A 26,228-nucleotide genomic window follows, 5' to 3' on the forward strand; every position below is an offset into this window, starting at 1 on the left:
CGAACTAGTATGCCCAGTGTTACAAAAATAGTGAAGATTTTGAAGCTGTCTGAAACCAAAGGCTTTCCAAATTGAGAGACTTGGTATAATCATGCTCCATCAGTAACCAGTTGCAGATAGATATATATATGGAAGATTATAAGAATGGGGTTCTTTATCTAATGTATGTGTTATAAGGATGTCCAAGCATATTCTTCCATCTTCTCTTAGCTTTTGCACTTTGTGTGCACTATTGTAGTAGTAGACAAGGATGTGTGTCTTCTTGCTGACAGGACATGGCTCTTACTGGTTTCAAAGATACAATCTTGTGCAACTTTTCTGTGCGATATAGGACAGCACAAACTAATTACTGAAATTAATTGGATACTATTTTTTAGCCTGTGTTCTGCAGGCATCCTTGTATTTGCCTCGCCTGTGCTTTTCACAGGCTTTGAAATCGATAGGAGAAAGGCACCCAGTAACTTTGATATCTGTGATTCTGTTTCACAATAAGAGAAAGATAAAAAATTTCCTTCAGTATCTTCCCTGGTGCTACCTGTATGAATGACACAACAAGAATAAGATGCCACAGTCCTTCAAGTGCACATACAGTCTCACTTCGACAGAATCCAGACTACAAAGGGAAAGAGGGCAGCAGGAGGGTGCACCACCAGCATATGTCTATGGCACTGTTAAGTTTGATGCATTTGCTACATCTTTCTGTTTCTTTTTCTTCTTTTCCTCTCTTTTTCTTTTTTACCAGTTACATTTAAGGTTTTTTCAAGACCCCAGTAGGATTGTGAGAACAAAAAGGAATAAAAAAAAAAAAATAAAGGAGAAACTAGCAAAGGTGAAGCATTTAAAAATCAGGATGGGGTGATAAAAAGACAGCTAGTATAGCCCAGTAAAGCAGTAACCATTGTCCTCAGAGTGTGAGGTGGGGAAGAGGGCCAGGGGTGACAGGTAAAGGTGAGCAGGAGATGAACAAAACATGCTGGAGGACAGAGCTGAACTGACAATGGCAAGTGTTGGACATGAGTTAAATACGGTGGTTCATGATGATGTGGTGCATTATCCTCTCATTCTTATTTGCAATCACGGTTTGCAGACCAACTGATATATTTACCAATTTTCCCTACTTACTTGGAAATAAACTACAGGGTTTTTGTTTAGCCTGTAACATCATCATTATTCAACCTATTACTTGAAGTAGTTTAATTTCATTCTTATCTGTTTTGACAGCTGAATCTTATCTTCCTGGTGATCACATTGTGCAAAATGGTGAAGCACTCAAACACTTTGAAACCAGACTCTAGCAGGTTGGAAAACATTAAGTAAGTGCTTTGTGTTCAAGTATGAGAACTGTGATTATTTTCTGATTGCTGAACTGATTGAAAGCTACTCTCCATTAGGAGCACATGCCATTGTCTCCCAGCAACTGCAGATGTCAATTAGAAGCAAACAGAGCCAATCCTGCTTTCGTCACATTGTTGCTGTAATGTCACAAATGCCGGTCAAAATTAGATAATTTCAGCCTGGAACTAGTGCCAAGAAACTGTTTCACGGAAATGCCACAGCACTGTAGTAATTTCGTTTGCATTTAAAATGCAGTTCAAAAATGATGTTCCTGTTTGCATGGCTGATATGATTATATTAAGTTTGTTTTGTTAAATGACTTTCTGATTTAGGGATTCTGAGCAGTTTCTACTCGTAATCCTGTTCTCCCAAGAGAATTGACTCTATTATTATTGTTAACTTGAAGACTATCTGCTGTTTTCATGCTAATTTAACAAATGTTTACTTTATCATGGTGTTCTACTGTAGTATCCCTTTTGCAGACTAATATAGGTTTTTGATAACTAACAAGGCTTTGGTAGCTTTCACTTCTTTAGATAGCTTTTTACTGTACTCTGTTTAGCCTTACGTTGTATTCAAGGTTTTTGTTACCAACACTGAAGGGATGGTGCCACTTCCTAACACTGAGGGTTGGATGTGAAAGGGTCTTACAGATCTGCTTTGAACGTTGGAAATGGCAAAGGGAGACTTTGTAAGGATAACATTGTGAACTAGATGTTCTAGATAGGTTAGTATCAGCTTCATTGCATGTTGCATGAGGAGAGAGAGAGCTAATCTTTAGCATCTCTCTCTTTTCTTCCTTTTCCTCTTTCTGTCTTCTCATCCACACCAGTAATTACCGTGTTTGTGATGGCTACTATAATACGGACTTACCTGGGTAAGATAGAACCCTACATTAACAAACTTCTAGCATGATTTTTAACTTTACAAACTCGGTCATATTGTGGATTTCCCTTAATTTTAATTAACTATTTTTGAGATACCTGATTTGCTAAAGACTTTTAAACTATTACATGCTTTTATACTTTTAAATTGCTTGCCTCTGCATTTTGAATTTCCTAATTTTGACTAATTTTTATAGACAATTAAAAATGCTCTTATTAATTTCTGTTTAAATTCTGTCTAATAATTTTGTTTCTCTTTTCTGCTTATAATGCTTTCTAGCTATGAAGATAATAAGCCATTTATCAAGTAAGATCATTAGTTAGATGTGGAATTCACTGACTAAATTCCCTTTCCCTTTCATTCTGTGCTGTTCACTACTATTCCTTTTCCTTAACCTATTCATGATGGAATCTTTTTTAGATTGTTCTGTAAAGCAATATCCATATTTTTGTCGCATTTCAGCAGGGTTTCTTCATGCGGAAGTTACATCCTCTAGCTTCAGTTTAGCTGAGTTTATCGAAGCATTAATGATTTGGGCTCTAGGCTTTTAATCTGCTGTTTAACCTTTGTGCATTTGTGTTACATTATTTGGTGTCATATGGCAGCACCACTGTTTAAAATCTATGGTGTGATTAGTGGCTAAGCCAGATTTATCAATCTCTTCTCTAAAAGCAGATAAAGCAATGGAGTAGCTGAGGCATGTGCTATACTTCTGCATATCAAAATACGCATTTCAAAATAGTTTTGACATCCTATGCTGTTCTTGAGAAAGACAAAGGTTATATCTACTCTTGCTGTTTTCACTGGAGTCTAAGAGTACTGAATGGAATTGTTCTTTCTTTAATAGATAAAAGGTTAAACCCAAGGAATTTTTACATTTGAATGTGAAACTAGTAAAAGTCAACTGCAGGAACTGAAATGTTAATATTGGATTTGGCAAAGTACATTCTCGTAAGTAATGTTACTAAAATTAATTTTCTTTTACAGATCCTGGGTCCTGGGTGCATTTGCTCTCCTGTGTCTCCTTGGCCTAACATGGTCATTTGGTCTGCTGTTTATAAATGAGGGGACCGTTGTGATGACATACCTCTTCACAGTATTTAATGCTTTCCAAGGAATGTTTATTTTCATCTTTCATTGTGCCCTTCAAAAGAAAGTAAGTTACCAAAACCACAGATAAATGTTCCCTAACTCCTTAGAAATGCCACACATAATTCTTAAGAAAGTAGAGATAAAATTAACAATTTGAAGAACTGGAGTATTTTGAAGTAGTTTGAGGAGGGGACTAGAATTCCAGTAGAGTTCTTGCTGTATGTGCTAGTGGGAGTCATGTATCTGCTCTGTGACCCAGACAGGTTTAACATGGATGCAGCATTTCCAAGCTGGGCTTGAAAAGTTTGAAGGCTTTGTGAAGAAAATGTAAAAGTTTAACACTGGTAATGTGGTACATATTAGCCTGGACTTACAGCCAAAAGTCTTTAATGTCCACATGAAACAAGTTCTGCCTTTGCTGCAGTGCTGCAAACAAAGGATCAGTTATGATATCAGCCCATATCAGCCTGGAAATGCTCTCCTTTTCTTAGATCAAGGCAGAGCACCTTTCCTGAGATCCCATTAAGCTGCCACATAAAGGTATGGGTGATAGGCAGGGACTGTACTATGTGTGCTCATTCATTACAAATTAAGCAAAATGTAAAAATTAATTTTATTATGAACTTTGACACACCTTAAAAAAAAGTAGTCATTAATGCTAGACAGCTGCTAACAGGTATAGTTTTCTGAAGATGGAAAAGATGCCAGCATTAATACTTTTTTTCCAAGTGTTTGCCTCCCCCAGAAATCCCAATAGCTTCGTGCTCTTCACTGGAGCCTCCCTCTCGAGTGGGATGAGCTAGATTAGTTCTGCTCCCATTTGCTGGATGAAAGTAGAAGGGTCCAGAAGGAGCTGGAAGGAGGGAGAGACAAAGAGAGACAGAGGGAGACAGAAAGAAAGCTTGAAGGGGAGAGAGAAGCAAGCAGGAGAGAAGGAAAGGGAAGGGTACAGCTCTGTGGGACCCTTTTCTGGGTTCCCTGCACCTCTTCTCTTCCCCAGAACATGGAGATTGCTTCCAAGGTTGCCTTAGAAGTGTTTTAATGAAGAGTGCATTAAAAATGCTGAAAGCCTTTGTTAGTTGTCAGGACAACTGAAATCAATGAGAGCTGAGAGAAATGGTGAACATCAAAAAATCACACCCAAACAAACTTAACATGCAGTATGTTCTACGTTTGGAAATATCCAATTTGCAATATTTAGATTCTAAATATTTTTACCAATTTTAGGCTAGAGACCTAGCAATTATTAACTCCCATTATAATTAGCTCACCAGAGACATAATTAACTGATATTTATAAGATGGTTTCAGACCATTGGATGAAGTGTTGTTTAAATACAAAAGTCCTATGCTCATGTTCTCAATTGTACCAGCTCTAACATTACCAGCATCTCTTAAATTTGGTGTAGACAAGGGCACTCAGAGGTGTTTTAGGAAAAGATCTAGTAGATAGAACTTTACCCAGATGAATATGACACTCCACTTAGAAGAGCCTAAGAGAAGAAGGTAGGGAGGAAAATGCAAACATTCCCAAAATGCAAATAATTTCTAGGTTAGGGTTTCATATAATGTTTCCCTTTTTACTATTTGTATTGGACTTGAAAATCAGAAACAGATTCCTTTTTTATTTCTTTTTACAGCTGTGTATTGTTTTTATATAAAGTGGAGTCAGCAAAAAGCAATATTAAAATACCAGTCAAGTGTGAAAAAAACATAACCTAGAGCAATAAGATTTATACCTGAAAGAATGTTAAAGCTGCCATTTAAGGTTTTTAAGTGTCACTGCCTTTGACTGGATATTGTCCTATGCTCTGTCTGCATAGCTAATGTAGTCTTTTTATTCTGTTATTATTACTTGGTCACTAAATTGAACATAGAAATAGAATTGTGGAAGTGAAAACTATTATGTTTCCAGTTCTGACAAGATGATAGTGCTGTTGCTTCCATCAGTTTCCAACAAGCTATAATTTAGAAATAATGACAGTGGAATGCGCAGTCCTGGCAGATAATGTACATTCACTGCAATACAGGCATTAGGCAAAGCCAGCCCTGGAGGGTGGTATTTGGGTAAAAATACAATTTTGATTGCTATTGTCTCTACTGTGTAGTGGCTTAGAGTATTTAATATCCATTAGTGTTCAGGAATGTATTTTCTTAGGTGTTATACCATCTAGTGATGATGTATATAGACCTACGTTTTCCAGGGTAAAAATTAGAATTCTAAGTTGTTTCATTTCTGTTTTCATTTCTTTACATGTCTTTTATGCTGATATAGATAGGGGTTGACTGAAAATATATACCATGTACTTTTATAAAAAGCTGAATTATTGTGCCTAGCTTGAAGTTAAAGTACAAATTATTCAACTTTTCTTCATCCTTGCGATTTATAGAAACAGCACAGTATGTATTCTTTGAGTAAAGCTCCTGTAAAAATCAGCACATTACATATGTAAATCCACACAATTAATTTTTTGCATTTTCTCCTCTCCCCTTTTTGCATACACATAACTTTCTGTCTCTTATATTCATAGGTCAGGCAGAATTTCCAGGTTAGCTGAAATCCCTCTTTTCACAGAAACTCATGAGTCTCATTGATGTAGAAGAGACACTTAAGTTCCCATATAATCTGGTGGAATATTTATGAGTTTAGACTTACACATCTATACAAATTCTATTCACTGGTGCAGTCTTGCTGCCAAGATATGCACACATTCTTCTGTTATCCGAAAATAGTAGTCACTGAAGCAGACATGGACTATAAGAGAATTAACTGCTCTGTTAAATGATCCTAATTACTTTTTTGGCAGTTGTTATCACACATAGCAAAACTAAAGTTTCCAGTAGGTCACTGGAAACAGAAGGTGAATAAATGTAGCCCAAATACTGAAGTCATTAATTAGTTTTGCAGCTCTGTCAGGGAAAAAAAAAATCATAAACATGGGTATATTCAAATTTCTAAATTTAACAAAGACAGGGATGAGAATTTTATGTTTTGGTCCTGAAAGTGAAAGGGGTTTCATTCCCAGCTTTCATGGTTCAAAAAGTGACACTGGAACACTGGCAAGTGTCTTCACCAGCATAGCTGGGGCTGTGCCTGGAGTGGGGCAGTGGTGTTTGTGAACTCTGTTCTCTGCCTGGGCAGGTGTGGCCATTGGAAGTAGCAGCTGGATGAGTTACACAGAGTAAGAAAATTCCTTTACAGGCATTGGAAATTTTGCACTCCTCATTGGAAATCATTGCATAAGGGCTAGTACTGAGCAGTGCTCAAGCCCTTCTTGCCTGCTAGGATGGGAAGACAGGCTTGCTGTGCTTTCTGCACCAAAAACTCTTATAAAAACCACTATTTTCAGCCAGCATTTCAGTTCAGGTAAACTTAACTATATTAATCTACAATATGAAAATGAAATAGAAACAATTCTATAACCAAGTCAGTAGTGATTATTCAGGGACATCTCTAAGAAGTGTGTGTATACCTTGGAAATAATTGGTTCAAAACTCCTGGGTAGCTGCTAATACTGCCACTGAGTAGGGAGAAATATGTGGGTTTGCTAACAGCCAGCAATTCGACAGACAAGAATTATCTATTTGCTTGAAAAGTGAGTCGTTTCAATGCAAGATTCTTGTGTTTTTGCCAGCAGCTATTTAAAACTATTTCATGTGCTAAGCATTTTTTTTTCCCCCACAGGTACGTAAGGAATATGGGAAGTGCTTCCGACATTCCTACTGCTGTGGAGGACTTCCAACTGAGAGTCCCCACAGTTCAGTGAAGGCATCAACCACGAGAACTAGTGCTCGCTATTCTTCTGGCACTCAGGTAACAACGATTTTGGCAGCATCTTTTAATTACCTTATTTATGAAAAGCCTACTGAGATGTCTTCCAATCAGAAAGACTAATTGTCTTCTCATTATTGTCATTTAGATGGTAAATACATACTTCTGTGTTGTAGAATTATTTCTTTTTAAACAGTTACTTTGGTCTAATACAAATATGTTATTTTTACTTGTAATTAGGGACTGATTTATAGGAAGGTTTATACCATCGTGTTTCATTGAAATAAAGTTTAATAAATCAGAGTTTTAATTTAAAAAAAAGGAAGTCTCATGATGTGCTAGAAAAATGGTTTACTTTAGGCTAAAATAAACACAAATATTCTAGATAATAGCACATGAGCAGGAAAAAATCTTTTTGTAATCTACTATGCTTTTGTCCCACTGCTTTGTGTTAACAGAGTCGAATAAGGAGGATGTGGAATGACACTGTGAGAAAACAATCGGAATCATCTTTTATCTCAGGTGACATCAACAGCACTTCAACACTTAATCAAGGTCAGTCACTGGGAACATTTCAGTTTTAGAATCCATAAATTTATTACAGATTTTATATCATTTAACACATTTAACATTTAAGAATTGAAAAGAATGTTAAAAAAAAATCTGGAACAAGTGTTCTCTAAAAGCAGAGTTTTAAAGTTATCCACCAGCACTTTTGAAAACCAAGTTCTCTTAACTGGCCCCTGCTATAGAAGTTGAATTCTTCAATTCATGGGAATGTATTTAAATTAGTTTCATCAATAATTTAGCTTAAAAGCAAGATCATAATTTTAAATCTTTCCTAACCTTTATAGGTTAAATCTGAAATAGAAATACGAGTGCAGTAACATTTTAATGCGTATTTGACTGATTTTTAGGTGCAGAAATTTTCCCAGTGAAATCTAATTGATATCATTTCTATGCAAAAGATGTCTGTAAAGCATTTATCTTTTCTATTTCAAAGAGCATCATATCTGTAACATGGGATAGAATCCACATTTTCAGGCAGGGAGAAGTCAAAACTCAAAACTTCTCATCTCAGATAGACTTTGAAATGTGTAACCTCATTCTCATGACCAGACAGAAGACAAGGCTATTAACCAAGACAGATTGTCCCTCCCTTTCTCCCCTCCCCTCTGTGTTTCGGAGGCAGTTTGAGCCAGCAGTGGAGGGAGGACTGCTCTGTGCAAGCCAGGTTTGAAACCTGTTCTTCCACCCAATCCTTAAGTGAAAAGCAGGCAGCCCTGGTCTCACTGCAACCAGTTCCTGCTCAACTCAGAAAGTTTCAAACAGAAAATTCAAATTCAGGATTTGGTAGCAGGGACGTGTATTTACATTCATTTTGGAAGTAAAAACTGCGGTGTTTGCAAAGCAAAAGGTGTCAGAAAGCATGATTCTACTTTTGCTATTTGGTACTTAGAAAGTGGGTAAGACCTGTGTGTCTTGCTGCTCCTCCCACCCCCCTTATGAATCCTGCATGTGTTGGCAAAAATCAAAATTAAGCATCTTCTCCTAGGTAGAAAATGTATACTTTTCATGTCCCTTCAGTGTCTTACTAAAATTCAAAAAATACAATCACATAAAATTTGATATTTACCCTAATTTGCTGTCTTTGCCTCCTGAGGTTTGCTCTAACTGTGCTGCACTGTTAGTTAATTCAGTGTTGAACAGAGCTTCTCCCTGTTTCAAGTGCCAGAGTCAAGTCACTGGAGATGTTCTGCCAGGATTAGAAAGATTGGTATCAACTCTATTCAGTTATGATTTTGTCACTATCTCAGTGATACATACATAGAAGAGTTGTTTAATAATTAATGGCAAGTTTCATTTTTCCTTTAAAATAAAAATCAAGCTTTTAATTAAGCTTTTTTTCCTTGTGACAAAGAAATTTGGATTGAAAAAAATCATATCTATAAATTACATGTAATTGTTCTAACCAAGATTAAATATAATATGCAAAATAAAAAAAACCAAGCAAAATATATTTCAGTTATTATTTCTAGTAAGAAGAACTTTACAATGGAAAAAGGCTATGATAATTTTTTTAGTTGATGACTAATACAAACCTTCAAATAAGATTAGCATAGTCAGACCATAATTCTTTGGGTGTTAGAAATTTCTGCTCATTTCTGCTACTAAGTAGCTCTGGGAGTACAAAAGCATTAATATTTGGAATATATATCATTCCTTGCCAAATAAAAATATTTATACTGTAAAGATATGGCTGTCTCTTTAATTGTCCTTGGGTCTGTAATACACTGATCCTGATGTACTGCTTTGCAAAGTAATAAAAAAGAAACTTGAATTTTATCTTATTGAAATGTTTAAATTAATTTTTAAATCATAGCATTTTTCTTGTAGTAGCTAGAAGTCAGAGATTAACTAACTTTTTAATAATTTCTCAAAATATGCTGGTTTTTTATCTTGATTACAGTGAGACTGTGTAAATGGTGTTGTGTTAACATGCAAATTTGAGTTTACAACAGTTTAAAAGAGTCTGTTCATGTCTGTTCTTTGTCTTACATTGTTTGCAAACTACTAGTTTAAAGAAGTTTGTCGTCGAGGAATTCTTTTTAAAAACCTGACAGATACATTTGCAGCATGAATTCCCAGGAGAAAATGTGAATGCTCTGATTTCTTAGAACAAATATTTTGCTTTCCCCTCAGCATGCATACTTTTGCATATACTAAGATATGCTTCTTGCAATTTGTCATCCACTGTCTGTTTGAAAACAGCAATTCCCTTCCACTATCTGTGTGTTTTTAGTAAAGTGAGTAACAGCTCTGATCCTGTCATAAGAGGTTTTTCGATACATTTCAGTTTGAGAAATTCAGTTCTGTCAATTCTGGACAGAAGTGTTCCATATGATCATTTTTAAAGTCCTAATAGCTTCATGTAGTACCTTGATCTCTAAACATTTAATTGCTACTCTTGTGTAACAGTGATTTTGTATACATTAGTAAATATCACTTGCACTAGATGTTTACTTTGGGGATTTGGACAGCACCTGTGAATTACTGGAATCTAACTGTATTTTCCTGCTCCCATTTCCAGTGCATAGCTCAAATACATCCAGAAATTTTCAGCTGAATTACATTTTAGAAATCCTACCTGATTCATGATGAATAAAAATTACTCTTTATTGAAACTGTCAGGCTAAAATTAAGCAACTGACATTTTTTTTCTGTTTCTCTTGCTTTAGGAATGACTGGCAATTACCTACTAACAAACCCTCTTCTTCGACCACACGGCACTAACAACCCCTATAACACATTGCTCGCAGAAACAGTTGTATGTAATGCCCCTTCAGCTCCTGTGTTTAACTCACCAGGTGTGCTTATACTTCCTGAATAAACTGCTTTTCTTGGCTCACTCCAAATTCCCTCTTTTCCCTAGATAGAAACCCAAGTTGCAATACCCCAGCCGTACAGTCTGAATTTCTGCAATAAATTTGAGAAATGCAGTGTTGCCAATGTCAGCTTGTAAAACTGCACTATATTATAGTAATGCCTTTGCCCTAACAGTATTTACCAATAATTATCCATGTTTTTAACACAGGTGGCATAAATCTTAATATACTATTAAAGGACTGACACCACATGGTCCGAGAGCCCATCTTCAAGATATATATCACTTAGAGGTATCATGTCTCTGCAATATAAGGTTGACTCAAAAGCTTGCTAAGAAAACCCTGCTTATGGAATGGATGAGATACTAAAGCAGTGCAAGGCATCTTGACACCTTTGGATACCCCGGTGTAGAAAATTATATCCAGCGTCAAACAGACCTAAACTATAGTATAGTGCAGCTTTATGGAGATCATTTTCCTGTAGGAAAATCTTGAGATTAGCAGTTAGAAAAGTTTAGTTCTGTAGGAATAAAGGGTGTCATCATTTACCTAACATTTTGTTGTTACATTATCTACTTGCTTTTCTTAACGATGTTGCAGTTCATCAGTGAATATCTTGCAGATACTGTTTGATGAGTCGTAAGATCACTTTAGTGTAAATAGAGTGATAAATTTTTGAAAAAGAGTTCATAAAACCTTGTTTCCAGTTTTTATTTCAAGTCTCCTTTTTAACTGAACTGTAGTTTCTATTTTCATTCTCTTGTTTTCTTACTTTCCTTATGCTTTCCTCTAGCAACCTACAGAGAGACAAGTATGGGAGTAAAACTTAACTTTGCCTATCAAATGTAAATTTTTTCAGCATGATTTTTAATGGGCACAATTAAAACATAACTAGCGGTCATGAAGTAGACTCAGCAGGCAAGTGGTTCACAATTTGCAAATAAAATGTTTCCACATTCAAAAAGTGCTTGCAAACTGCTTTTTGGGAAACACCATGAGGTCTGTAGCAAACCCTATTGGTAACACAAGTTATACAATGCTGAAATAATTTGCTGTTTAAAACCAAAGCAGTGTCAGGCCGAAATGCTTAACAATTTACTTATATTTTTATTCCTACAGTAATCTTGCTACAGGCTATGAAAGATTTCAAATTAATTACCTGATCACAGGCAACAAAATTTGCCTCATCAAACCAATTTGAATATATTCTAGCATGCTTAACTCTGCAGTATATCATAGAAAACTCATTTTGGATTATCAGATGTATTTTGATATCTCTTTAGCAGAGGAAAAGAAAATTAAAATTACAGAATTAAATCACTTTCATGAGGGAAATGAATCCAGCATGTGGTCCATGTGTTGTCTACTTTTATAAATGCCATATGTTCTGCACAGCTAAATCCATTGCAAGAAAAATCTTGGAACATACATGAAATTGCAAAACCACATAGTTGTTTAATCAAAGCTTAAAAAGGCCTTTCAAACAACCCTCATCACTGTTAAAATCAGTACACATGGAGAAGAGTTAGCAATAACACAAATGCAAAATGACTTGCAAATTGCTCAGAATTTATTTGGAAATGATGACTCTATTTTTTAAAGTTGAAGACAAAAATCTTTTCATGAGAAAATGCAATCTCTTTTTAATTAAAAACAATATTTCCAGAGAATATTGAATTTTCTAGGATAAGCTGCAGCTTTAATTATGAAAAAAGAAATCCACAAAACGCAAAAATGTAAAATCTTTTCCAAAAAACTTTTCCCTTATACTCCTCCAAGCCTTGCATATTATGCAGCAGCCTCACAGTGGTCAGTCTCATTTCAGTAAAGTCACTTCATTCTTTCTTTACTTCCAGACATATCTGTAGATAAAGTGCTTTTCTAGGAATGCTTTGACCATCTGATTTCCATGGTTCAGACTTTAATTTCTTGCAAAGTTTTTTTTTTCTTTTCCCTTTTCTTTTTTTTTTTTTTTTTGCTTTGCTTGGGAAGCACTGTGCTGTCATAGTTTACATGTCTTTGTGTCTATAGGAAAACATTTTCTTTATCAAGTTATCAGAAAAAAAAGCCAAAACCCAAAGCATAAAGACTTTAATCATCATAAGACTTCATTTCCCCCCCCCTCTTAAACTCCTTTTCATGTTTTCAGCAGACTTACCCAATCTGTCATTCCCTCAACAGCTATGAGATATCAGCCATGGCTGATTTCCTCTTCCCATTCCACAACTAATACTTATTCTTTGGTTTAATTTCTGTGACCCATACTTACAGAAATTCCTAACATTTCTGCATTTGACTTCCATGCCCATGGTAACTGTGGGCCTAGCTCTTAATTAACTATTCTGGTTCATTCAGTGCTGTCACTGTGACTGATGCAGACTGCAGGCAAACTTTGACCTTTAGGAGCCTGGGGCCTTTGTTGGCAGACAGAATATTAGTGCAAAAAAATTGCATTAAATGGGAAAAGAAAAGCTGTTATTGCTTAGTAATCTAATTTGCTGAACCCTTGCTCTGACTAAGTTGCTGAGAAGCTCAGTTATTCTTCATCATGTTACAATAAATCATTTTACTTTCTTTTATATATCAGCTACTCTTAGGCCAGATAGCCTGAGCAGACAGACATGATGTGAGTTGTCCAAAGTGAGTCATTCCACCTGCTGTCTATCGTGTTGTTGGATGGTGCTTGTGGGCCCTGGTCCCTGTAGTGTGAAAGATGGCTGTCCTTGTTTAACATAAATTCTTTGTATTTATCCATTTTTTTTCATTCTTTTCTTTACTTCATCTCAAAAAAAAAAAAAAACACCAAAAAACCAGGAAAAAATGTTAGAAATGATGTTAAAGTAGTTGCTTGCCAGTTATGTGGGTTTATGTTGTACATTTGCCTTCAGTTATGTCTGTGATCTAATTACTTTTTAATTTAGTGTTGTTTAGGACAAATTCTGTTAATTTTCTTTTTCTAAATCATGGTGATGTACTTCAAAACATAGATGTTTCCAAATGAATTGCTTTGCATTACATATGCAAGGGCATGGAGTGAACAGTTCCTTGTGGAAAAGTCACATAATTGACACTAAATTAAGAAATTCAAATGCCACTATTCCCCACAGGAATCACGTGTTACTATTTTTAGAATATTTCCTATAAGGTGTGCAAATGTTTACATTTGGGAATGTTCAATAACCTAACTTTTCTCAAGTTTTACTTCCAAGTACAACTTTGTCCTGAACTACATTAAAGAACTTTGTTAAAAAGAAAAAGAAAAAGAAAAAAAAAAAGGTGATAAAAACATGTCAGGCAATAACCAGAGCTGTCCTTTTCCATTTCAGGACATTCACTGAACAATGCCAGGGATACAAGTGCCATGGATACTCTACCGCTAAATGGTAATTTCAACAACAGCTACTCATTGCGCAATGGAGACTATAACGACAGCGTGCAAGTTGTAGACTGTGGACTAAGCCTGAATGATACAGCTTTTGAGAAAATGATCATTTCAGAGTTAGTGCACAACAACCTGCGGGGCAGCAGCAAGAACCACAACCTGGAGCGGGCGCTGCCAGCCAAGGCTGTGATCGGCGGGAGCAGTAGCGAAGATGACGCCATCGTGGCAGACGCCTCATCTTTGATGCACAGTGACACCCCCGGGCTGGAGCTCCACCACAAGGAGCTGGAGGCCCCACTCATCCCTCAGCGGACTCACTCCCTTCTGTACCAGCCCCAGAAGAAAGTGAAGACCGAGGGAACTGACAGCTATGTCTCACAGCTGACAGCCGAGGCTGACGACCACCTCCAGTCCCCCAACAGAGACTCTCTTTACACGAGCATGCCCAACCTCAGAGACTCTCCCTATCCAGAGAGCAGCCCCGACGTTGAAGAAGACCTCTCTCCTTCCAGGAGGAGTGAAAATGAGGACATTTACTACAAGAGCATGCCAAACCTAGGAGCTGGCCATCAGCTTCAGATGTACTATCAAATCAGCAGGGGTAATAGCGACGGCTATATCATTCCCATTAACAAAGAAGGATGTATTCCGGAAGGAGATGTTAGAGAAGGACAAATGCAACTAGTGACAAGCCTTTAATAGTGTAGCAAAGAAATATTAAAGGCCACGTTCAAGTATTAAAAAGACTTAATTGGCCCTGTGCAGGCTCCCTCATATCTGCTCGAAGAGACAATTCTGTTTACTCTGTGGTTCTCCAGTAACAGGGATGACTGGACCTCGCAGTTCTGTGAATTTTTATAAAACAAAAACTTTGTATATACACAGAGTATACTAAAATGAATTATTTGTTACAAAGAAAAGAAATACCAACAAGGTATTTACGATATCTTCTGCTGCTGAATTTAACAGAATTGTGAAAAAAAGAGAAATAAACACTTTCCAGCCATTTTATTGCAGCAGTTTGTGAACTAAATTTGTAAATATGGCTGCACCATTTTTTTTTCCTAGGCCTACATTGTATTATATACAAGGCGTAGGCTTTAAAATCCTGTGGGACAAATTTACTGTACTTTACTGTTCCTGACAAGACTTGCAAAAGCAGGAGAGATATTCTGCATCAATTTGCAGTTCACTGCAAATCTTTTCCATTAGGGCAAAGATTGAACACATGTCTAACCACTAGCAATCAAGCCACAGGCCTTATTTCATATATTTCCTCAACTGTACAATGAACCGTTCTCATGAAAAAATGGCTAAAGAAATTATATTTTGTTCTATTGCTAGGGTAAAATAAATACATTTGTGTCCAACTGAAATATAATTGTCATTAAAAAATAATTTTAAAGAGTTTGAAGAATATATTGTGAAAAGCTCTTGGTTGCACATATGTTATAAGCTGTTTTTCTTACACTGTTCATAGTACGATAGTTTGTTTAAAATGCAAGTTCTACCTGTTTTCACTTATTTTTTCACTGTAAACAGTGTTCTGCTTTGACAAGTTAGTTTTTATTAAGTTTTGAATTTTTATTGCCAAAAAAAACATAATTTGGGGAGAAAGTTGTTTTAGAAACCAATTATGCCAAGCCTTGCACAAATTTGGTGTAGCTAACAAAGATTGTAACTCAATTCCCTGTTCATTCTTTAATCAGGGTTGGGTGGTAAGGGGTAAAGGGGACATTGGACACTTCTCACAAGCTTTCTCGTGAATAAAAGGTGCCTGTCCTTTAAAAAAAATAAATAAAACATAACTATAACTCTTCCATATTCCTTCCGCCTATATTTAGTAATTAATTTATTTTATGATAAAAAATCAAATGAAATGTAAATTGTTTCAACAAAATTCTGCTTTTTTCATCCTTTTGTGTAAACCTGTTAATAATGAGCCCATCACTAATACCCAGTGTAAAGTTTAACACCTGTTTGACAGTAAATAAATGTGAATTTTTTTCCAAATAGGTAAAATGTGCATTATTATGTACGAAGCATAATTGGCATCAGCAGTCCTTCAACCCAGATGTGTCCTGCCCAGAATGGCATCCTTACATTTCATGATTTAAGTGTCGAGAATTCAACAGAAACTGTCTATAGTTCTACAGAAGACAGGTCATCTTTACTATTCTTTTGTCCCAATTGAATAGGCTCAAACCCAGATATAGCAGGGTCATTAGGAAAATGTACTGTAAATTCATATATTTGCATAACTTTTAAGTAAGCATCTGCACTGAAATTAAAAATAAGGTGGCAAACACCACTCTCATGTTCTTGGCAACAGTAATTAGTGGTTAATTATTAGTGATGAAAATACATTGTTGCAGTGGGGAAAACACAAATAAACAGCATTTGGCTAGCACTTGAGTGTTATCTAAATAATTCATCCATCATGGCACTGGTTTGCGTTAGATAAATAAGCATGACTGTCCCTGTTTTTATCAAGCTAGAGAACTGCAGAAGGCAGCTGATGCCCAAGATGTTATCTACAAATCAGTAGCTAAATTGAAAGTCTGAAATCTTTGTTGTGTTGATTCCCAAGCCTCTTTTGTTCCTCTCATCCAGGGCCTTTCAAAGATAGTATCAAGGACTGCATTTGTCACTGCTTCCTAAACTGTGTTCTTTCAAATAACTCTCAAATTAATGCCCCATCATTACAGAGGCCAAAGTTTCATGTGTGGCCACTGTGACTTTCTGTATGATAACAGCAAAAACTCACTTGAAAGCTGGAGCGTTACCTTCTAATGCACTGGAATATATAAAGTCCTTTCGGAAAATAAATCAGTACATTTTTAAGAAGTTTGGATTTCAGAAGAATATTTTGGGCGAGACTTCCCACTGTTGAGAAGGTACAAGCTCTAAAAAACTAAAATCCAGGCTGAGATGGAACTCTGGGGTTCAGGTAACCTCAATATATCTATTCAGGACTGTGACACTGTAGCAATTGTTCACAAGTAAAAAAGCATCTCCCACCATCAGCCACTGGTAACTCTTGCCAGTAAGTTCCTTAACCCTTAAAGTTACTGTGTTTGCAGTAGAGTCACTGAAACAGTGAAAATTTAATCAGAAAGGGTTTACTTCTGTTTAGTACAGATGCTTTAAAAATCTGAAGTCTCTATGAAACAGGACTTAGTTCTGATTCAGGGTACACAGCAGACTTCTTGGAGCAAAATTTATTCCCTTGGTCTGTCTGGCAAAAGCATACTTGCTGCCTTCTACCTAGGAAATCATGTTCGTAAGGATTTCAAAATTATGGTACTCAAGTAATTACAGTACACATGACCTAATAACGTCACCAACTTTCTGCAGAATCTTCAACCCTATTTTGAGCAATTACTCCTTTTTGTCTAACTAAAGGTGGCAAAACTACATACTGGAGAAAGGTTTGTAGCATTGTGATCTTAAATACATATTCAATTGCAAATGTAACAAGTATTCATAAAACAAGAAAATGTAGCTGATGAACCTAAGATGAACCAGCTGAACCTAAGTATCGTAAGGGAATTCTTTTGTTAGTTTCTTTGCAATGTAGATGTTGCTTTTTAGTGAGCCTGTTTGGGTTTTTTTGTTTTTTTGTTTTTTTTAATATTGAGCTAGTGAGTGTCCTGTGTGTAGCTAGCAGCCAATACATTGCCAAATTTCTGTTGGTGTAATTTCTCAGTGTAGTAGGTTACAGTATAATTATATAGTTGACAGGTTATTGTAATTTATGTTCTCTTCTAACATTCCTGCCATCTTGTCTTGGGATCAGAAGGACAGAAGAATTCAGAGGAAGAGTTCAAGAATAGCGAAATAATGGCAGCAGAATTAAAGGAAACAAGTGTTTCTCCAGGATCATCAGTTAACCAGTTCCTATGATGGTGTCCACAGTATGTTGCTATTTTAGGCACTGTCTTTCAGAAGAGCTGTAATTTTCTTATGGCTGGTAATCTCCTGTTAGTATCAGTGTTAACCCTACTGGCTCAGTTAAATTCTTCCTTGTAACTTCAGTCCAGTTATATTAATTCCTACAAAAGATTGAATGGGATGTGCATTTAGTGAACTGTTGTATAATGGTGCTATGCATTGTCTAATATAAAATACATCTCAATTCTACATAAGTGAACCATAACATGAAGAAATGCAACAATGGTAATAACTTCTTAGTTAAAACTAACCTCTATCTGTAAATTCTACAATACACCTTTGCTTATTTTAAATTTGAAATGAAGTTACTAATAAAGTTTACATATATTCACTTATGTAGGCAATAAAAGGTGTTTCAAGTTGCCATAAATTATGGATAAAATATGTGTCATATTTGATGTCCTAAGTTTTAAGGATTTTTTTTTTTTTACTACTCAGAACAGACATTAACAGAGCAACAAAAAAGTAAATGGTTCATGTGTACTGCAGCTGGTGTTATCCCTCCTTCGCCTCAAAAACAACAAAACTTCTCTTCTAGATTTGATTATGTGACAACATACAGTAGTGTAACTTTTAATACCTGAATAAAATTACTTTTCAAAATCAAGCTACAGGTAGACAATCATATAAATATATATAGATATACACACACAATATTTTAATTAACTAATTCTAGGGAACAATGAAGAACTTAAAAAGATGGGATTCAGCAGTAAGCCTTCAGTTTTTCAGTCATCCTGTGAAGACACCCCAGAGAGATCACAGTAAAGCATTCCTTAATTTTTTTTTTAAAAATAAATGGTGACAGTCACCTCCCACATTTATGAAGAGCAGCACTGCCGTTTCAGTAAGCAAGGATCTTGCTATATGGTTGCACTGTGGGATGAGGATCCCAGATTCATGGATGCCACTGGTATGCTGGGTCTCTATTCCACAGTGACACCACAGTTTTGCACTGAGTTGGAGATAAAAAATTATCACTGTCGCAACCCTGGAAGCAAGAGATCTGTGTCTTTCATTTACACAAACACTTTGTAAATTAGCAGGAATTCAGTTAATGGCTCCAGCTCAATCATCTGGCTCTGCCAAAAGTCTGGGGTAAGGGTTCATTAGGACCCTGTCTATTTCAACAGTGTGTTTGGGGCTTTTTTCAGTAAAATCTTCATGTGGTTTTTAGAACGACAACTTCCAAATCCTTTTATTCATGCAGGATAAACTCTCAATGGTATTTCATTAATTCATGCCTAAGAGCATTAATATCTCTTCTTAGTGTATTATGTCATCATTAATCTCAGCCGCTCCCGATCCAAGTTCCTGGCATGTGCAGGGGATCACACCATGGTGCAGCCTGAGTGGTTATAAATGCTACTGAAAATCACACAAGCCTCTACTCAGCAGCAAGGAGATTTTAGAGGACCATTCAATATCACACACCAGCTGCTGCAGACATCATTCTGGGATCCCAGATGGGGGAAGTCACAGTTGCATAAATTGCACTCAGAATAGGTTGCTCCATAAAGAAATTTTTCCTACAGCAAAGTTTGTGTACTGAGCCATTTCTTCCTTGGGTGCACACCTTCTTTTATATGGTGAAGTAGGACCCCTGGCACAACATAGACTCTTCACTGCCAACCAGTTCAAAGTTTAGGCAGCAAAGCTGAGCACAAAAACATCAGTGCACATTAAATGCTCAGGTTCCCAAATAGGAGACAGCAGATTAGTTACCTGTATGGGCTTTTTTTAATGGAGAAGCTGGATCTCTGTAAATAGCATTGGAATAACTGGTCCAGTCCTATTGTAGCATTAGAATTGTTTTAAAATAACATAATGCTGCTGAACATTTGGCTTCCATGATTGCTTAACAGAATGATTCCCAAAGGTTAATGAGGTTCTCATGCAAATAATTTATTTTAATTCTCTTTAAATATACCACATTGCTTTTTTTTTTCATTAGCAATATAAATAGGAGCTTCTTAACTTGTATTCTTAACACCACTCATTGTTTTAAATACTTACCCTCTGTTTCCTATTACTTAACTTCTTGCTAAACAAATGCTTGTTTTCAGCATCCTCCGCCTCTCTAATTATTCAGTTGCCAGTCTTCAGAGTTACTTTTTGTCAGTATGCTTTAAGAGATAGAGCAAGAACAAAATTATGGGTACATGTTGATTTATGGACGGGAGTTGTATCTTTTATTCTGTGCTACTGCCACCCCCCCATGGTCTCACATTATCTTTTGTTTTCATAGGATCCCTTCACAATGCACTATTCCACTAGGCTGGTCGTAGTAAGTAGTGACCTAAATAGTTATGGTTAATTTAGAGCCCAGCAAAGCCTACAAATACTTCCAATTATTCTCTTGAATGTGTGTCCAACCTTGCATTTCTCAGCATTGCATTTCATCTGCATCACACTGCCCATTTATTCACTTTGTTAACCCAGGTCAATCACAATCTTCCCTAGTTCTGATTAACTGAAGTAATTCTGTGCTAACAGCAAACAGTGCCACCTCCCCGGCAGCATGTTCATCCCCATTTTCAGATAGCACCAGTTGAACAGTGTAGGGGCACTAGACCATTAGCCTTGTGTCATGCTAAAAAAATCAACCATTTAATCCTGCTCTACCTCTTAGTTTCTAATGCACAACTACTTTAGCTCTCACTTCTTTAATACGCATTTGCTTTAATGGCTTCTTGGTAGGCATATTTTTATATGGATTTTTTTTTTCTTTTTTAAATCCAAATAAATTACATCAACCATTCCCTGTAGCTGCACATTCCCCAACAGCTGCACGATTGACTTAATTTTAGTACGTTAGAGAGGCACAATTTTCTTGCTCTAAGCAGTTACGTCTCTTTTGGCAATGTTTCCTCTATAGTTTGTGCTTAAATGTGGATCTGCTAGATGTCAGACCCAAAAAGCACTTCACTGTTCAAAGTCAAACTTTGGTGGAATTCAGGCACTTAAATCCCAGGTACAACAGACATTACTTCAGGGCCAGAATGAATTCAAATCTGGAAGACATATATGCTTTTGTCAGTAAAGCATTTTTATCATCCCAAGTTTGGTGACTGTGCATGTGCAGCCCTGTCATTGCAGCCAGGAACCATGAGCAGTGTCACTGCCTTGCTGCGCTTATCAATGCAAACCCTGAATGCCATAATCTGGGAATTAGGTTACAAAGGAGCTCCTTCCTTCCTTCCCCTGCTGAAGCTGAAGTCCTGACAATAACTAGCCTGGAGTAACTCTGATGTAAATGCCACCACCAGAGCTCTGCAGCACCCATGGATCTGCCCTTACTCCAGCTAGATCACTGCAGCAGGATCTGCATTTGACATTCTTTCCAAATCTCTGTGAGCCTGTGTTTACCTTATTGGAAAACAGGTTCTAAAACTTCTCCCAGCTTTTTTCCTTTTTATCACGGAAGCTGAAGGCTTTCAAGTTTACTGTTCCTTTTGAGAAAGGGTCACGATTCCTTCCTGTACTGAAAAGCACCATGGGTTCCGGCCCGGTGTCCCTCCCATGACAGACGGTGTGAGGCTGCAGAAGGGCCATGCCCTGTTGGTGGCACTGACCATGCCAGGGGACCTGCAAGGTGCTGCGAGGTGCTCTCCAGCCAAAGGTGGGCACTGCTGCACCAAGGGACACTCAGGACCCCCACTGCCCACACACAGCTGGCAGCTGAGGAGCTCAGAGAGCCAGACAGGGCCTGGCAGAGTGGGCAGCCCTCAGCCTGCACTGCCCAGCCGCTCACAGCCTCTTGCTTCCCTCGGTGCCCATGCTCAGTGACAGCCATGCCGTGCTGCCTGGGGCTCTCAGCTTCCACCTCCCTCAGGCAGGAGCGCTTTAGTGTGAAGCTGCTGCTAAAATCCTTCCTGAGGAGAATATAGCCGAAATAACTGATGACAGGGCTATCTCCATGACAAAGCCCGAACAAGTGCAAGTTTACACAAAAAGTAAGGATTTCCAAGCACATTAGGGGTTGCCAGAAGAGCCTGGACTTCTTTCGAAAGCAGGGGAGGAAGAGGAATACAGACAGATGGAGAAGAAAATAAAAGGACAATATAAAGCAAATGAGATGCAGAATTAGTTTTTCCCTTTCTCATTTCTCTACAGCATCACTAGGTGCTGCACCTTCAAGGCAAGACAGAAAAAAGTAATGTCAATCTGTCTGGATAATTTGACAAAATAGTTCAGAGAGCCATTTCTAACTCTTCAAACTCATTGATTCATGTATATGACCTAGCCTTGCCAGATCACGATATGCTTACAAAAAGCAGTCAAGAAATTTTTCATTCCAATGTCTTGAAATTTTCAAAGCACACTTTCAAAATCCAATTTAACAAAAACAACTTACCTCAATGGACCAGAATTCTACCACTTACAAAAATCACTGAAGACGAAGGAAACAGTCAAAACACCTAGCAAGAGAAAGTTGATTAGGGATTTGCCTTAGCACAGGCTTCCCATAAGTTATCTAGGCAAGTTTCTGAAGGCTGTGATAGACCCTTCCCTGAGAACAAGGCTCAGTACCAGCAAGGCAGTGTTACCCATTTAGGGGTGCTGTAAATACCACAGTACTGTGCTCCTCAGCATCACTTAAGGAATCTGGTCCATGTCCATTCTTAGAAGTGCTAAAAGTGTCTGCAGAGACAATATTTGTCTCATATTTAAAGGATTACTGTCCTGACTGAATACTAAAAGTAAGCAAAAGTGACACCTGTATATAAAGAAGAACCTACAGTTACAGTCCTACAAAGTGCAGTGTAACTCGCTTTCATGATCCGGCTCATGGTGAGCACACAGAAGTTTCTCTTGATGTAGAAAGTACACAAAGCTAAACTCTGAATAGTCTGACATCTAAAGTAAGCAGATGTCAGGGGAGGTTCTTCTTGGTCTCAGCAAAAGTTTCATGCATGTTAGCTGGCACCTATGAGACTACTTGGTCTCCCCATATCCAGATAAGAATATGCTTATAGTTGGAAATGTTCTAATTAGGTCAGCTTGGCTATTGTTCTGTGGTTTGACAGATCTGCATTTAAAGTAATTTCAAATACTAATTTTTAGACCTTTTCTGTGAACTGATAAATCAAGTGCTATTTATTAATGGAATTATTCTTTTCTTTCTTATTGCTTATTCCCTCTGGCTTATAATTTTAATTAGAACCTTCTATATGCTCATATTGGTAACAGTAACAGTTGTCACTAGAGTACAGATGCATAGATTCAGCTCATATTGCCCCTTTGACATTATACTTAAAGCCTAATAATCTTCCCAGCTATGCATCTGAGCATACCATCCATTAGTGCTTTATCTCATTGGCACCCTGAACTCCAGACTCTAAAAACTAACAATCTGATTGTTTTTAACCAACCAATAATGCATTTTCTAAAGACTAGAAGCTTTACAAAAAATAGCTTCATTTGAAGATAAATATCTGCCTGAAAAGGTTATTCAGCCTATCCAGATTTTTATTACCATAGATTTTCCCAAGGCAGTATTGTTTCTTGAATAATTATCAATCTAAGCAATCATGTGCTAAAGCAGTCTGATTCACTCACTAAACATACACATAGAAAATAACTTGGTTACCCTGCTGAAAACAAACAACTCCTTCTTTTTGCCCTCTTCTCAACCCTTTCATGGACTATAGTGACTGCATTGAAAAGTTATCAGTTAATATTTGATTTGCATTTGTCAGGAAAAGGTAATATCAGCATATTTTTTAGAGCAGAGGAATTAGCATCTGGAAAATTGTTCAAATAACACTAGTCTTGTTTGATTTGTGTCTTTACATACTGATTCATAGGTTTCAGTAATTTGAAAGGAGTCTTCCAGCAACTACTTGCAATCAGTTCAGTTCTAAAAGTTTGCCAACTTACTATTTAGATAAACTATTTAAATAAACTTTTAATTCCAATAAAAACTAATTCCTTTTTCATTATTTTTCACTCTGTTATACAGAAAATGCTATCTGTTTCACAAGTTTCTGATTAAATGTATCAGAAATAGAATATCTTTCAGGTCTTTGTTCATTGGGAAGATACAGACAGACTGCTCTTAAAATGGTCTGCATACCCTGTGTGAGAGTCAGCACCACCAGCCAGAAACAGGCTTATGAAAGTATCCATTTGCAAATACTGCAGCTTAAAGGACTTCCATCTGCAAATGCAGCAGTTTAAAGGACTTTTTTTTGCATTGACTCATGTACTCCATGATGGTACAAAGTTAGATTCAGCCTCTTCAAACACCCAGCACCACTTGCTTACAGGAAAGGTACATACATGAAAGGATGGTGATGATGCTTAAAAGCAGGCAAGGGATGATGATGCTTAAAGGGCTTCTGCATATCAAATATTTAGTCCCCATTTGTCCTCATGAACAGAATGAGTGATCTAAAGTTTCTCCAAGTGACATTTTAGTTCAGCAAGCTGCTGTGTGCCACAGAATAAAGTATTATATATTCTTGGCAAGAAAAAAGTGGTAGCTCCAAACAAACAAAGGCTCACCAGCTGTGAATCTACTAAGAATTCTGCAGTTTGTGAGTCCTGGGTGCTGGAGACAGCAGGACTTCTATTTAGCCTGGTCTAGTGGAAAGCTCCCTGCCCATGGCAGGGAAGGTGGAAGCAGATGATCTTTAAGATCTCTTCCAACTCAAATCATTCTGTGATTCTGACTTACTGAAAGCATCCAGTTGAAAAAAGTTAGTATCAGGAATGAAATTTAATTCTCTAACACACATTTGAGACATCAGGAAGAGACCTGGTGGGCTTTGGTGAATTATGGAAAAATACTGCAGCCTCCTGATATAACTCTCAGTGAATATTTTTCCCGAAATACTGAAAGATTATCACAATCATTTCATTGTAGCTACGAGTCAGTACACAAGCAGGAGTTCTGCTACATCAGGGAGTGGAGGAGTGTGCAGGATATGCCCAAATAAGTTTTTGACTCAATTTATGCCAATCCAAAATTAGCATATTTTGATTGAGGTCTGTGAGATTATTCCAGTTGTGCACCACTTAACCGGAGCAGAGTGAGGACTGGTGTCTGGTGCTATTTCCTGCCATTTCTCTCTGCTGCTCACCCCCTCTGTTTTATTACCTTATCACAGAGCCAGTGCTGTTCCACATCCATGCACTCCTTCTTGTAGAATCATTGCTAAATTTAATGCTCACTACTTAATCAATTTTCTCTCAACAGGTAACAAATAATTGAACAGTTGGGGGGTGGGGAATGACAAGATTTAGTGTGTTACTTCCTCGTAGGAAACAAGACAACTCACCCATTTATATTTATGCATATTCAATTTCTTTCATTAGCCAAATGACCCTAAGAGTAAAGGAATCCATGTCAACTCATCCAGTTGGTAGAAAATAACAGGTACCATGTACTCCAAGCCCAACACTGGACCACAGTAAATAACATTTTCAACTGCTGAAAAAAGTGAAGACAGCAGAAGACAGGAAGTTTTGCCATGTACTTTGTTGCCATGTTTTGTTCTGCCACCAGCAGAACAAAGATTGCTGTTCATAACAGTAAAGCCTGCAGTGAAGCCCTGGCCCCAGTCAAACAAATGGCAAAAGTTTTTGCTAACTTCAGTGAGACCATGATTTCTCTTTTGAATCACTAACAGAATCTTTCTGTATCTCTGTTTGTTGATTCTTGGACTTGAATAGTGGACATTAAAAATAAAGGCAAAAAATACCTCAGTTTTTCAAAATTATTTCCAGCCATGGAAAAATGCTTTGTTTCTTCACCACTCATAATCTTGTTCCACATGCATCACCCCCAATAAGTGCTATTTCACAAAGGAGAACACACACTGTTTTTCGCCCACTAGATCAATACCTGTCTAAAAGTATTTACTCACCAAAAAGGCTGTGATCCTTTTCTTCGTAACCCTTGAACTTCTGTTCTGCTCTTGATTTTTTTTTTTTTTTTGCTTTTTGACACAGGTTCTTATTTCCTGGCTACTGCTAGCTCCTAATAGGATGTTTTTTAGTTCTGTGCTCTGACATTTATTATAGAGTATACATCATAGCTTTTGTCTAACCAGAGGGTTGGTCCAGAACTGAAATTGCAGCTGTTTTAAAATGCTACATATAAACACACACTTTATCTTCAGTTCCTGTTCACAGTAGCTCAAAGGAGACAAGAAGATGATGATCAAAATAAGGAAATGGAAAAGACTGATGGGAGACTTGTTTTATAGAAACAGAAGAAGAGTAGAAGGGCAAGCAAGACATACAGGTAATCTACTCTCTATTGGAATAGGGAAGCAGTTATTGTATCATACTCTGTGAATGTATTCAACCAAACAACTTATATTCTGACTAGCAAAGACTAAAGTGATGAAAGCAGCTGGAATAAAAGGTTATTAAATAAGCCCTGGATAGTTGACTGCAATATTCACAGCCTT

At 37.1% G+C, this 26,228-nt stretch overlaps 1 protein-coding gene across 6 annotated transcripts in view; it reads left to right on the plus strand.

Annotated features, from left to right (window-relative positions):
• ADGRL2 (adhesion G protein-coupled receptor L2) overlaps positions 1-15,864 on the plus strand; it is a 156,006-nt gene extending 140,142 nt beyond the window's left edge. For 2 of the 6 annotated variants that reach the window (XM_053950217.1, XM_053950218.1), the window contains 6 exons: positions 1,222-1,313; positions 3,208-3,376; positions 6,997-7,125; positions 7,542-7,638; positions 10,323-10,451; positions 13,796-15,864. In XM_053950217.1, the coding sequence (XP_053806192.1) occupies positions 1,222-1,313; positions 3,208-3,376; positions 6,997-7,125; positions 7,542-7,638; positions 10,323-10,451; positions 13,796-14,550 (1,371 nt within the window). In that variant the 3' untranslated portion in view covers positions 14,551-15,864. Of the gene's footprint in view, positions 1-1,221; positions 1,314-2,167; positions 2,213-2,499; positions 2,527-3,207; positions 3,377-6,996; positions 7,126-7,541; positions 7,639-10,322; positions 10,452-10,678; positions 10,761-11,262; positions 11,281-13,795 lie in introns of all 6 variants that reach the window. The other 4 variants (XM_053950219.1, XM_053950220.1, XM_053950215.1 and 1 more) reach the window with 3 other exon arrangements.
• Positions 15,865-26,228: the final 10,364 nt, after the last annotated feature.

This window comes from Vidua chalybeata, chromosome 9 (assembly GCF_026979565.1).
Source record: "Vidua chalybeata isolate OUT-0048 chromosome 9, bVidCha1 merged haplotype, whole genome shotgun sequence".
Taxonomy (NCBI): Eukaryota; Metazoa; Chordata; class Aves; order Passeriformes; family Viduidae; genus Vidua; species Vidua chalybeata.